Source organism: Morone saxatilis, unplaced genomic scaffold (assembly GCF_004916995.1).
Source record: "Morone saxatilis isolate NCDOM2014 unplaced genomic scaffold, NCSU_SB_2.0 Contig9, whole genome shotgun sequence".
NCBI lineage: Eukaryota > Metazoa > Chordata > Actinopteri > Moronidae > Morone > Morone saxatilis.
The window spans coordinates 8,791,995-8,806,546 of NW_023340268.1; the positions used below are offsets into that span (position 1 = coordinate 8,791,995).

General features: G+C 39.7%; 3 protein-coding genes across 4 annotated transcripts; 1 reads left to right on the forward strand and 2 right to left on the reverse strand.

Annotated features, from left to right (window-relative positions):
* Positions 1–208: 208 nt before the first annotated feature.
* Positions 209–2,653, reverse strand: LOC118342322 (transmembrane protein 272-like). The gene is made up of 5 exons (XM_035680813.1): positions 2,436–2,653; positions 2,296–2,352; positions 2,152–2,202; positions 1,853–2,044; positions 209–1,295 (listed from the first exon to the last, which is right to left on the reverse strand). The coding sequence occupies exons 2-5, from the start codon at positions 2,348–2,350 to the stop codon at positions 1,039–1,041; spliced, it is 555 nt and encodes a 184-aa protein (XP_035536706.1). The 5' UTR covers positions 2,351–2,352; positions 2,436–2,653; the 3' UTR covers positions 209–1,038.
* A 1,436-nt stretch (positions 2,654–4,089) lies between these two features.
* On the reverse strand, positions 4,090–7,204 carry si:dkey-266f7.9 (uncharacterized protein LOC100006223 homolog). 2 transcript variants are annotated; one of them, XM_035681845.1, is made up of 4 exons: positions 6,991–7,202; positions 6,227–6,295; positions 5,026–5,596; positions 4,090–4,712 (listed from the first exon to the last, which is right to left on the reverse strand). In XM_035681845.1, exons 2-4 carry the CDS (start codon positions 6,262–6,264, stop codon positions 4,347–4,349), a joined length of 975 nt encoding a protein of 324 aa, XP_035537738.1. In that variant the 5' UTR covers positions 6,265–6,295; positions 6,991–7,202; the 3' UTR covers positions 4,090–4,346. The 2 variants fall into 2 exon arrangements, with proteins under 2 accessions (XP_035537738.1, XP_035537739.1); XM_035681846.1 differs by having other exon boundaries at positions 4,347–4,712; positions 6,227–6,276; positions 6,991–7,204.
* Positions 7,205–10,586: 3,382 nt separating this feature from the next.
* Positions 10,587–12,634, forward strand: rpz2 (rapunzel 2). Its single transcript, XM_035682020.1, has 2 exons — positions 10,587–10,677; positions 11,782–12,634. Exon 2 carries the CDS (start codon positions 11,834–11,836, stop codon positions 12,518–12,520), a length of 687 nt encoding a protein of 228 aa, XP_035537913.1. The 5' UTR covers positions 10,587–10,677; positions 11,782–11,833; the 3' UTR covers positions 12,521–12,634.
* The last annotated feature ends 1,918 nt before the right edge of the window (positions 12,635–14,552 follow it).

Here is a 14,552-nt window from a genome sequence, read left to right on the forward strand (position 1 = left end):
CACACACACTCACACACACACTCACACTCACACTCACACTCACACACACACACACACACACTCACACACACACACACAGCAGAGTAGAATATAAAAAAACAATACAAATAACAATTTATTTTCCATTTCAATACTGAATCAACATTAACTGCCACCAGATTATCTAACAATTTATCTTGTGTTGGCACAAATGTTATCTGTTTGTTTCTGGGTGTCAACAGGAAGCATGTGATGTGACAGTGCAGTTATGTGAAAGTGATGTGATGTTTTTTTAGCAGGTCTTATAGGTTTTGACAACGGTGGCCCTCCAAGTAATATTGAATTAAACTGGACAGAAAACTTCATCAAAATGTTGCAAAAATGTTACTTATGTCTCAAGTGAAGTAAGGCACATTTGTTCAAGCGTTTACAGGAAGATTGCAGGAAGAAAATTTTGTTTTAAGAGCTGCTGTTTCAGTACTTTTACTTGTAGCTGCCAACAACATTTAGAAATACTGTATCAAAACTAGCACATATAATAAAAATAACCCTCAGCAGCAGGATCAGTCAAAATTTCAGTCAAAACTTTCACTCCTAAAACCATTGTCATGGTTTGGAGACATTTGGAGACATGAACAAAGGTGGAAGCGAAGAATGAGACTAGTAAAATGTGCATATTTTCTGATTTGTAGCTTTAGATTTGTGTGTTATTTGAAAGACCAGTGTGTAGGATTTAGAGGCATCTAGTGGTGAAGTTGCAGATTTCAACTAACTGAACACCACTTGCGTTGTATTTGACAACCTGGGAATGAGAACAGGCTGTGAACATGAGGTCTTATCTAGAGTCAGTGTTTGGTTTGTCTGTTCTGAGCTACTGTAGAAACATGTCGGTTCAACATGGCTGTCTCCACGGAAAGCGACCCGTGGTGTCTGTAGATAAAAACAACTTATTCTAAAGTAACATTCAGGTGATTTCACACTAATGAAAACATATCTATTAATATATTATTCTATTCCTGCCAATAGATCCTCCTAAATGTTACACACTGGACCTTTAAATCACACATCACCGGCAGTGGGTTCGTCACTCACCGCACCATAGAAACTACTGCGGCTGGGTATCAGTCTGTGTCTTGCAGTTACAGTCGTACAGCAGGTCACTAGACTGAAGCAAAAACCGCAGACAAACATGAGAGCCATAGTGGCCCACACAAGGGTGGTGACAACGAAGGCGAACAGGTAGGTTGTCTTCTGGCAGTACGGAGCGGCTCCAGGTGTGTAGTTGGGAGGATATATAGGATAAACCCAGACGGTACCTACAGGGGAACATTTCAGAACATTTCACACTAAAACTGTAAACAATTTTTTCTCAATCTACTTCAGTGATGGTGATCCAACATGAACACATAATAACATACAGTTATACAGTTAATTTCTGCCTGTGCTGCTGGAGCACATACTTCCGAGCACCAATCAGGTTTCAGCAACATTTCAATCAGAATCTGATGACGGTCGGTGGTTTGTTTGGTCACCGTCAACCAAATCTGATCAAACTACACACTCAACTGTTTGAGCGTTAAATGTTAAAAAAATATGTTTTTTGTTTTATTTTAACTTGAAAGACCCTGAAAGCTCACCTTCAAATCCAAACGATCCAGAGAAATACTTAAAAATTCAAACCCAAGTTTTCTGTCACTTTAAACGAAGCATTGTACGTGTTTTTGAATTGTAGTATATAGTTTGAAATGGAAATACCTCAAAGTTGTAATAAGGTACAGCACCCAGGTAAAAGTACAGCCTGAATACTTACAAGAATGTAAAGTCTACATTTATCTTGGTATAAACAACACATCTGTCAGACATTTTCTCCCACCTGCGATGAACCAGCAGAAACTGAGGATGTGCAGGAAGGCTGTGCAGACCGAGGTCAAGATGTAGATACATCCATCCTTCATTATGCTCCTGGTGTAGGTCATACACAGAGAGACGATGCTGCCCGCTCCCAGCACTATCAGGTAGATGGGGATGTTGGGCTGTAGTGGACAACTGCCTAGATGTGTAGCCCCTACGATGGAGGTATCCAGAATAAAAAAAACAAATATTAACATGGGGGTTATAAAAAAGATGGTGCTTGCTGTCAAATATTTTGTGATCAAACTGAAGTAAACCCACCCAGATATATGGCTGCAATCATAACCATCCACCAAATAATATTCACCACAACTACAAGAGAGGAAGAGAGAGAGGGTCAAGGATCAGTATAACAGTAAAACATAAAATAAGGCAGACAGACATTATAGAGGAAAGACTTCTAACTTGTTGTTGAAATCAGCGCGGCGCTTTGAGGCCTGAATTCCACCTGTGCGTCCATATCTGCAGTGAAGAAAGTAAGAGTCTTGTCACAATTATACAGAGAAATAAACAGGCTGAAGGAGCAGCAATGTTAAATACTGTACCTGTCCAGCTCTGAACGGAGACACTTCAAAGCCTTCTTTTTCTTCTTCCAGTACTCACTGCCCGCTAATCCCTTCCTAACAGTCTCAGCTTTGTTAATATCCTTTGGTGTTTTGTCAGGATGTTAAGACATGTTGTTTCGAGCCAAAGCATTTCAACAACTGTTTCGCAACGCTCTCTGTGTTCAACTCGGAGGAAATAATGATACAATCTATTTCCCTTATCTGAATCAGCGTGCAAAGTGTTTTTTAAACCACAAACCAGTCACATGGTGTCCCTCGTTTTCTCTTGCAAACCACATGTTTATGAAGTTTTTACGTTTTGCAAATCATAATGTGATTGCATTGTGCTGCACGGAGGCTTGATGGATGAACTCCAGCAGAGAAAAGACCATGTGGTGCACTTGGAGTTACACAGACAGGAAACATTGTTTTATCAGCTCTCATCAGCGCAGCGTTCACAGGCTGCCAAGTCATCACACATTGTGTCATCTAATATTTTCTGTAGAGCAGTTGGACAGTTGACTGCTTATAAGTTTCTTTCTTTTTCTTTTTCTTTAATTTCAGCACCAGGACAAAAAAAAAGCTACCATAAGTTAAAATATGACATGTTCTGTTTGCCTGAATAAAAACAAAACACATTTTAGTCTTATATTCAGTATTTAAATGGTTTCTAGAAAGTGTGTTTTACTGAGATACGACACAGTGCTGCCGTTTTACAATGGTAACATCATTGACCATTCTTTAGCTATATTAATATCCTAAATCTAAATAGGGAAATGAATATAGTGCAAAGCCGTCCAGAGATGAAGAATTATTGATAAAATAAAAAAGAGACCTCTTTAAAAGTTTTAAAATAGCCCCGATGGCCCAAACTGCTCACTTTCAGCAGCATTAAAGAAAACAATCTGAGGGGCATCGGATGGGGAACCCAGCTGTAATCTGATCTCAGCCCCACCTTAAAGGGGGACTTCAGTATTGCACTTCCGTAAAGTTGTGGGACTTGCAAAAGAAAAAAAAGTTGGCTTCTCAACTGTTTCAGCAGTGTTACATTGTTGGACTCATGAGGGACAGTTTTAGTATCCAGAGATATTGTTTGTTTAATTCCATGCATTCTTCTTCCTTGTCAAAACCGCCTACATTTACCACAATGCAACTTGTCCACTGATGGTTCAGTTGGAGATTAAGTTATGCTTGTAGCAGCTAATGTAGCATCGAGCAGATATGAGGAGCAGGCTACAGAAGTTTTTGTTCTTTGTTCTTCTTAACATCTGTTTCATTTTCAAACTGACTCAAATGGCATCACTACAGTCATACTCCCCAAGTAAACCACGTAAACATGGCTCAAGTTCTGCAAGTCTTGAAAGAGTAGTGTGACAGTTGAAGTGGGTTTGTGTTGCAAAGGCTGACACACTTGACACCCTACAGGCAGTTGGCCACCACCTCACACACCAACGAGCCAGAACAGGATGTCAGTGCCAACACGACTTGATGCCAAGTGTCTCTGCGGTACCACTGCCACCCGGTGACAATCCCTGTGACAATTATACATGACTGCTTATATCCGTCAACCTGGCAATTTTTGATTTATTATAGTTTCCAAATGATGATGTATATTCACAAAATGTATCAAAACAGCAATTAAAACACACTCCAGCAGTTTCCATGTTAGTTTATTTTCACATGTTGCCATCTGATTTTATTTTTATGTGACATTTTATTTTGTTCACAGTATTTTGTTCGTGACACAATGAAAAGTTTCATCCAATGCATAATTTAAATCATGTTCAATCATTACTATTGATTAGTAAAGTTGTAAGGTTACCCTTCACTACTGAATTTGAATACAAGTGCTATTATAAAATACTATTTCTCATTGATTGTACTGTCACTGACCAGTTTACTGTTCTCTCCCTAATGTTTGATCATCTTCTTTCCCAGTGAAGAAATTGCATTTTTCAAACTTGCCTTAGTAGGCACCAGGTTAAAGGACTGACTCTTGATGACCTTTTTTAGCTGGAAGTCAATGATCATTTGAATAATAGGAGCAGCGGGGAAGTCCATGCAAACGATTCCAAGGCGCTGGTTCAGGTCCGTCTTGGACCTCAGGTAGTTATACAGCTGTGCATTGATGCGCTGAGCGACTGCTCTGGGGTACGCAAACAAACCAGCTCCACTGCTGTAGGTGAGGAAAATTTGGGCCATGTTTCCTGTAGGTGCGGCCTCCAGGTGCTCGTAGACGCTCTGCCATTTCTCCTCCAGGTGCAGAAGTGTGGGTACCTACAGGGATACATTTTTACATAAATGGCACCAACAGCTATGTGTTTTGGTCCTGTTCACCAGGGATTAATTAATACCATTTTAAGTGTACGTGTATGATTCTAACCCTTTGACGGACATATTCAATAACCAAGCTGTAAGTTGTGGTCTTTTAAACACTGCTTGTTTATATGTGCTGGATGGAGGATGTAATGAACATATCAAGCTCAAAGAGATATACTACTCTACTCAGCTGGAACATTTTATAACATCTACCAACCTGTGAGCTGGAGTTGGTTTTGATGCGTGTGTTCAATCAGTGGCACTTTCATACCTTCCAGTGATCGGCTTTGTCCAGGGAACCATAGCGCATCCCCAGGTCTGGCCCAGAAAACTCCTGCAGGACGATGAGTTTCCCTCGGGCCTCTGCCATGGTTGGCACGAGCCGGCTGTGCCACAGCATGTCCCAGTGAGCATAGCGATCAATGTAGTCTACCACAGCACCGTAGATGTCATACGTCTCGCTGAACTCCTCCCTTAGACGCATAAGCACTGTCTCATTGGGGTACTCTTGAAGGAAGTCAACCACACCCTCCAGCACGTGGCCAAAGTGTGCCCGTTGATAAGCCACCCCGTGATGGATGGTGAGGTTCCCTTTGACGTGACGGACACGGATGTCCAGGAAGCGGATGCCGGCTCTGAGCTGGGAGGCCAGGTTCCAGGTCTGGCACTCAGCATACACACCGCCGTACAGGGCCATGGTGTTGTGGGTCCCAGGCATGGTGACCTCAGACAGCAGCTGATCATCAGGGAGGCTGGCCATCCAGGACGGGTTGAGGAACTCCGGATTGGGTGTGTCATCATAGTCAGGTCTCTGAATGGCACCGTGACTCAAACCAATGAGTCTGAAACATAAAGCAGACTTGTCAGAGGTCTTTGTAGTGAATGCATCAGGTTTTCTTGATGTTCTTATTGTTCATGATGTAATAAAATAGGATGGAAATACATTTTTTATGTCTAATATTTTAAGCCGTCATACACTTTGTATTAACTGTTGGATTTCTTCATCATCACTCAAATAAAAATTAAAATAATAATGTGATATAAAACCTAAAATGGGAATGCAAATTAATACATTTGTACTCTGTTATTATGGTGCATTATTAATCTGAATGTTGCTTTACTTTACCTGCCGGTAAAAGTAATTATTAATTTAAGTCCTTTATTCCCCTTTCTATCCATCTTCTTAATTATTCTTATTATTAGTCTTTTTTATGCTTATAGTATAGTTAAGTTTTTATTTAGATATTTATATTTCACATAATGTGTTTTAAGCTTCTAGCCTTTGACTGCTTTAGCTTTGTTTTAGCAGTGTTTTCTCGTTGTGTGTATTTGGTAACATCAGTGACAAGCTGCTGCTTAAAACTGCCTTTGGTATAAATAAAGTTGTATTCAATTGAATTAAAATCCCAAAATGGGAAATTAGGAAAAGAAATACAATGTTATTTAGTCTGTTAAAATAATGTGTTACTCACCCCACCAGCACCATCAGCTCCATTAACATCTTCATCATGTCTGATCAGTTCTGATGATGAGAAATACAACTGAGGACAGAATTCAGTTAAATGTTACGTGAATAACAAACCAACCAATAAGATGATCACATAATTAACAAGTGGAAGGACAATAGATCTATGAATTAACTATCAATAAACTGGTAAACAGAACAATGACAGCAATAATCAAAACATACTGTACATCCGTACTTTATCCGCAATTATCTTTAAATATTCTGATAATATTTGACTAAGATGTTGATGATGACCTGACAAAGTATTGTAAAAAAAGGATGTTATACCCTTTCCTCCACTGATACATAAATATAACATAGTCTATGGTGCTCCTGTCATGGCTTTGACCCCTGCACTCCTGATTATTTGATACTAAATTCAAGAAAAATGCCTGAAATGTACATTTATCACAATGTGGCTAGGACTCAGTATCTGTTGAGAATAAAACAAACTTAATTTCCCCTCAACCAGGCTAGCATGTACCTGCACATTACCAAAAAAAATAAAAACGCGTTCCCTTTGTGAAAGTATGTCAGCAAATATAGAAACTAAACACTCAGTGGAAACAATTCAATCCTGGTCTGAGCTGAAGTTGACCTCAGCTCACCCCAGCAGGCCAATTCAATGGCAGGCTTAAACCTTTCTAATCCCACAACTGAACCAAAACCATCCACTGCTGCTGTGTCAAACCTGTTGATGTGTTGCTCTCGTTCCACTGCGGTTCATACCTGAAACCAGAAGGTGTTCGTCCTCAGGGTCCGGGTGACTGGGGGCAGAAAGAGGGAGAAAGAGAGAGAAAGAGAGAGTGAGAGAGAGAGAGAGAGAGGAGTGGAGGGGTCAGAGACAAAATGACAGAGTCAGTGTGTCGACCTGGGATGTTATTGTGGGAAATACCATAGAGGAGCAGCTGAGCGCTACGTTACAGAGCAGGGGTGGGAGCAGAGGGATGTGTTTGTGTGCGAGGGGTATTCATCTCATCACGTCCCTCGTTACATAAAAGAATATCCAAAAACGAAGCCAAGGGGGCGTGGATTAAAACATCCTATGAGTTTGTGAATTTAGTGTTGGGCTGCTGGACAAACTCGTGTTAAAGGGTTTCTTTGAGTCCACGTTGATGTTTACCTTCCTGTTACAGGGCCACTTCTTTTAAAAGTCCAGTTGGGTTCAGTGTTACAGGCTAAAACTATTTAAAATACAAAATATGTTCAGCAACAATCACTCAGGAATGATTTGTTTTAGTTACAATGGTATTAAGGGTCTATGTGTATCAGCGACACGTGAATGTTTTCCCACAGGCTTTCTTATCAGTTAGTGAAAGCCTAAAAGTAGGCCCAATATTGACAATACAAAAGTAAGAATTTCAATAGAATTTAAAAAAACAACAAAAAAAAAAACAACAACCTGTAGTTAAGATATAAAAAATGAATATAGGTAACAAATACAACACAAATGTTTTTCCATGCTGAAGAATTTTTGTTTGGCTCTCTAAAATGTAGTTTTAATTCAATTATATAAGGTGGACGAAATAACAGAAACACTGAGAATACCAACAAGGAGGATCGATATATTATATTTTGTCATCAGAAAAGCTCTTGTCCTCTATGTGATGATCTTATATTAGGGCATCCTGGGTCTGTTGCCTTTTCAGACAAAAGCATGAGCCTGAAATTCATATTTTTGGAAGAGCATCCCACAAAATAGTTAGAGTCCCGTCAGAGGACTGAAAGAGAGTGAGGATCTGCGCTCATAGTGTGTTTGTATGGTCCATGGAAAAATTCAGCAGATGTTTTACAGATTTGTCACATATCTGCACTATGTGGGAAGTCAAATATTACATAACAGACTTGTCCTTGTCCTGCTGGATAATATTTGATTAGCTGTAAATTATACACCCAGAGTGAAAAGAATAGAAATTACGGCTGTTTTATCAAAAAATCTGGCTAGTTGAATAAAGGTGAAACTAATAGCAGTTTCCTTCACTTTAACCAGAACAATGAAAACGTTCAACATATCTAATAAAATATACTGCAAAATTATGTGTGCTTAAAGCTAATTGTATTAACAATACTGTTAATTAATTTGAATTGTTTGTTCTAAAAGCCTCTTGTGAAGCTGACATAATATAATATAGATAATGTGAGTGGCCATGTGTGCAGGATTGTGTACTGCGATGCGTGACAGTGTAATTCTTTATACTTCCACCAAATGGCGCCAAAGTGATACATTTTAAAATCCTGGCTTTAAGTTTGAGTATTCCTCCATGTACAAAACATCAAGTAAAACACTTTAAATTGCCTTCGTGTATGAATTGCACAATATAAATCAACTTACCTTATTTTGCCACAGTCATAGCCAACAGAGCTGCTGCTGCTGCTGATGATGATGATGATGGACAAAATTTGGAAGAAGAGTGTGGAGGACATCCAGGAGAAGTCGCAGGAGATTGTGGACAAACAAAGAGTAAATGAGTAAATAAAATAGATATCCTATTCACAAATACATCAATCAATGAGCAAACTATAGTATATACAGTGGCAATAGAAAGTTTGTGAACCCGGGCCTCTGCAGTAAGGACGCTCAACTAGGTCAGCTATCGATGCGCCTCGCAAAACTATTTCTACAGAGGTTGGCCTTCATCAATCCACTGTTAGGCAGAAAATGGAGGAAATTCAGCACCATTGTTACTCTTCCCAGGAGCAGTCGTCACTCCAAGAGCAAGGCATGTAATTCTCCAGGTCACAAAGAACCTTAGGGTAACGAGGAACGAGGTAAGGAGGATCTACAGGATCTACTCTGTCAATGTTCCACCATCAGACAAACATTGAAGAAGAACTGTGTTCAGTAGGTGGGTCACTGAATAAAACAGCGAATGAGATGAGAGAAAGCAATCACAGCAGAAAGAGTAGCAAAGAGAAAGTCACTACTGTCTGAGAAGAACATTGCTGCCCATCTGAAGTTTGCTGAAGAATTAAACTTTTAAATGTTAAACATTTATATTATAAAGTCTCTGGTGAATGTGAACTCTGCACTCCATTATAAGACCCTCATCCGGTGGTGGCAGGATCATGGTTTGGGATTGCTTTGCTGCCCTGGGACGAGGGCAGCTTGCAATCATTGAATCATACCAGCAAATTGTACACAAGAGGTCACATTTATGCAGAAACACAGGAAACAGGAACGGTTCACAATATTTCTCGCAACACTGTACAATCCAGTGTCACACAAAGGCCATGCTTACACCTATTACTACTTATATTACTGCATAATTCTGACTACTGCAGCAGATGTAGATTGACTTTGATGTAAAATATACATTAAGAGCTGATTGTTATGATTATTGTCTAGATACTAAGACACAGAGGTTTGAATTATCTGTGGGGGAGCACTTACATTGCACTATAATACTTTATAGTACATAATGTATTTTATATTTCTCCACCAGAATTATTTCTTTTGGGGTGTGTGATTGTGGAATTTGAACTATTGATCTCAATACTTCTGTAATCCTGGCTATGGCCATAAAAGCTGTATCTGTACACCATGTGGCCAGGAAGCTTTTTACTTATTGTGCACTTGAGTTGCAACTACTTAGTGCATCATTTTGTTCATTGTATATATTGATATTTTAGTTTCAAAGTAAGTCAATGAGAGTCAAATTGTAAAGCGTATTGTAAGTGCACTCCACTGCATTTATGTGATTTATGTGTTTAGGTAACTGCTGATACATTTTTATTTAATCACGATGAAAACTTTAACAGTTGAACAATTAAATTGTATTTATATGGCACCAAATCATAAAAGGAATTATCTCAGGACACTTTTCCTATAGAGCAGGTCTAGTCTCTCTTGTTTTACAAAAATCTGGTAAATAGAACCAAAGTTACCTGCTTGTTTTAATAGCAGCTGACATAAGTGAGAAAAAATATATTTAGTAATTTGGGTAAACTGATCCTTTGCATCCCTGTTAAAAGACAAATGTATCACACTGGACACAAATGAAGGAATATTGCCAACTTTGCACGGTTCATGAGTTGTTTGAAATGTAATTTTCATAAAGTCAGTATCAGTGATAGTGAAAGTTTTCCTGTTTCTTGATTATAAAGAAATATACTAATAACTACTCTGGTATCTGGTCCGGTTTGGTTGGTATGTGAACCTACAATTAAACCAACACAGTGAAAAGGACACTCTATTCACTGCCTGTGGTTTCAGCCTGTGTGTGGAGCTTGCAGCCGCAGTGCATCTGGAGGAACTCCCCTCATCCAATCAGCACAGGGCCCACATGAGTCACTTCCTCATGTTTCCTCCCTTATTTGGAAGGAAGGGGCTGTCCTTATTTGACTAGGGAGGAAAATGGTGGAAAGGAGAGTCAGACGGCTCGAGTAAACAGAGGGATACCAACAGTTTCATCTCTGGTGAGTAAACATCTGTCGCCTCAGGGCTTTGTAATCTTTGATCTGAAGGATGTTTAAATCCTGCGTGATAGCCAGAGTCAGCTGGGACTGATGAAATGTAACGTAAAATATGGTTGATTCATATGTGTGTGTGTGGCTGGGAATCAGGAAATGAGAGAAACAGGCTTAAAAACAAACAAAGTAACACATCTTGAGTTAAAGTTAAAGATGCCAAATAGCCACTAGAAGCTATCGAAACTATTAAAGATGACATATGAAAGGTCACGACCCATAACCATTTGTTTATTTCCAGTCTTTCTTGTATTACTACAAAGACACACCCACTGTTGTCCCTGAGTTATTTTTCCAGCAGGACAGCATTGGCAAGGATGATTAATGCCCAAACTATGAGAAAGATGCTTTACAATTAAATTTTAGGGCTGTGGTCCCTGAAATTAGAAGTAGGTTTCAAATAATTAATCTGTGCTACTGCACTTAAATGCTTCATAAAATGATTTCCTTAAGCACAATGCTTCATTTTGAACTGTAGGCTTTATTCATAAAACACTGTGGAACAAGTTTCCTCTTTAGCTAATTCCATTAGTTGATTAATATACTAATATAACTTCTGGATGATCAATTAATCATTTGACTTATTTTGTAAAACTTAAATTCCCCAAATTAACTGACTCCACGATGTTGGGTGTGAATATTTACTCGTCTTTTCTTATATTAAACTAATATATTTGTTTTTGATTTTAGCATTTTCTGATTAATAGTAAGATTAATAAATCATGAAAGTATTAATTACTTCCAGCTCTAGCTTCCTCCTCTGCTCACATGTCAAAGCTCTTTGTGTCACTGTAGACAACACAAGCCTTCATTGCGACCTGTTGCCAGTAATATTAAAGTGTAAGATGACACCTTTTTTACAATATGGCGTATGTGCAACAGCTGGTGACATGTGGGCTGTAGTACCAGCAACCTGAGAGGTTGCTTAGTTTTTAGGGTCATGCAAAAAGACACAACATTTGAGGCTGTCAATCCTTTCGTTAAAGCTCTTAGATTGTGGTCTGAAGCTGAAGTTAAAAACATATGGTGCTGTCTTTTTTTAATCTCTCCCAGCCTCCAGACTCACTTTGTGTGAACCCTAACGTGGCAGAAGACAGCAGCGGCGATGGCTGATGCAGAAAAGATCAAGAAAACTGCAGCCAAGGTGCTGTGCTGCGTGGAGAAGGTGTCCTCCTTCGCCTCCTCCATCGACCCCATCTTTGGCATAGTCTCCTCCCTGGTCGGGGTGGCTCGCAAGGGCCTGGTTGACGAGGAGGGCCACGCTCTAGACAAGGACTTCCAGGCGATCAACACCAAACTGGAGAGCATCTCAGAAAAGAACCAGCAATGCCTGAGGAAGATCCGCATCGACGAGGTGAACGAAACATACGGCAAGTATGAGGAGTACATCAAGCACCAGTACACTGCCTTCAACAACATGGTGGCACAGGTGAAGAAAGATCCGGACAACACTCAGCGCCACATGGAGGCCTTCGAGAAGATTTATGAGAGGGACAAGAGCGACCTGAGCCTGGATGTGTACTACAACGGTGTCATGGGTACCAAATCGCTGTTTGGAAGATCCCTGCTGAAGGTGTACCTGGACAGCTGCGACGGCGACCGCGAGATCATGGAGCGCCGCTGTTCACACATCGCCCACCTGTTCCACATGGGCCTCATCGCCCTCATGGCCTACACAGCTGTTACAGAGGACGACGAAGACGAGGTGCGGGAAAAGTGGGCAAAGAGGGTGGAGGACATCCAGAAGAAGATGCAGGAGGTGCTCAGTCAGTGCAAAGACAGCTCATCCTGAACATGGTCCAGCAGAGAAAGGATGTCCTCTGGGGGGTTCGGTGGCAACGACACTGGGAACAATCTGTACTCTGGACCAATGGAAAAATACAAATTATGTTATAATATATATATATATATATATAAATAAAAACCAAAGCCATTGTTTTGTGCACTTGAGCTGCGGCTGTTATTCCTATTGCAGCATTGTAGTTATTGTATCGGCTTTTTGTGTTATTTTTTGTTTTGTTTTAAAGAGACCACTATATGTTTCAGCTGCTTTGTGTTACTGTACGTCAATAAATGCTGAAGTTTTATACAATCACTTCAATTAAAATGTACAAATTATTAGTTGATCCAAGTTGTATGTTTGTGAAATCCATTTCATCTACACTAAAAAAAACGGCCATGTTGTGCTACATGTACTACCGTCTATTGTACGTGGTCATAGGTCTGAATTCAAAATGGATTATTCTTTTATATCGACACACGAACACACATCCTCTTTAAGAAAAAACATCTCTTAATACTATTTAATATCCCTAACCTTGAATGAATACCAGATACACAATAAACTTGAAGCTTGACAAACTATTTGAATCCATTGTTACAGTCACACCTCAGGTGAAACTTATTATGCTGCTTCTCTCACCTTATTCTGGCTTTGACCCAAATAAAGTAATAAAACTAATCTTCATTTTGAACTTGGTCTCTGGAAACACGCTTCAGCAAAACAAAACAACCTAGACATCAAGACATCAACTTGCCTTATTGGAAATTGTAATGGGAATTTTTCATTGTATTTCACAATATTTGATAAATAAATCAATGGTAAAAGAACTGCATTTATATTGTTATATTATATATACCTTAACAGAAATCATTCTTGTGGACAGCAGAAGATTGACGCAACTCTCTTTTTGTCAGCTAAAGCAGACCGGCCACCAATCGGCTCATTATCTTAGCATAGCATAAAGGGTGCAAACAAAGGGAAACAGCTAGCCTAGCTCTGTCCAGCAGTAAGTAAAAAAACAACTAATAATTGTTTTATTAGTATATGTATAGACTTTTTCTTGGCTGGTAACTTCCTGAAGTCTATGGAGACTGACATTGCCTGTCAGAGCCAAACAATATTCCAGCACAACAAAACACTTTAGTTCTTAAATGGATGAAAACAAGATTGTTAGATTTCTTGCTTGAGAGCTCACAGTGACTGCCTGCGCCAAGTTGCTTTACGGAAGATTTCCTAGAAAGCAGGGCTCCCGGAAATGAAGCAGTAGCTCATGACCCCATTACATCCTTCCAGTGAAAACTGCCCCAGTTTTCGATCATGACAGGAACCCATTGGAACAGTGTTTGTGGTTTCCATTTTTCATCTCCAATGCACCTCCCCCCAACGATGTCTATCTGGCAAACAATATGAAAAGAATAGGCCAGAAAAAAGTACAGTGATACAATTAAGAGCCATACTGTAACCCCCTCTACGTTTTTGCACTTGGACCAACGAGCGCAGTGGGTGGGGGTACGTTGTATATGAGACTGGGTGCTACGACATAAACGTTTAAGCGTCCTACCTAGGAAGAGACCACAAACTCTCACTGAAGGTACCCAGAAATGGTGACACAGACTCCCAGAAAGGGCAAAGAGAATGACCTGAGCAGCTATATAAATAGATGTAGATACCTACCAACCTAAGTATCAAGCAGGCAAATAACAAATACAACAATGATAACAAGAAGTAGGATTAATGCAATTGATATCATATGAGTATTTGAGCATAGGTCGTCTTCTGCTGCTCCAAGTAATTGTTAGATGACAGTAGAGAGGACCCCCCAGGAAGAGGTTACTAGCAACATTGATGCAAGGCGGGGTTTCAATCGTCTTCCCAGGGCGTGTAAGTCAGGGTGATCCTTATCCCTGTGCTCTGAATGTAGCATACCATTTTGGGCATACCAAATACATTTTACCCTTATCAGGACTGAAATTTTAATTTTCAAACATTATTCCCCTTTTCTCATGTACATTCGCATTGTATGGCCAATACTTACAATGCA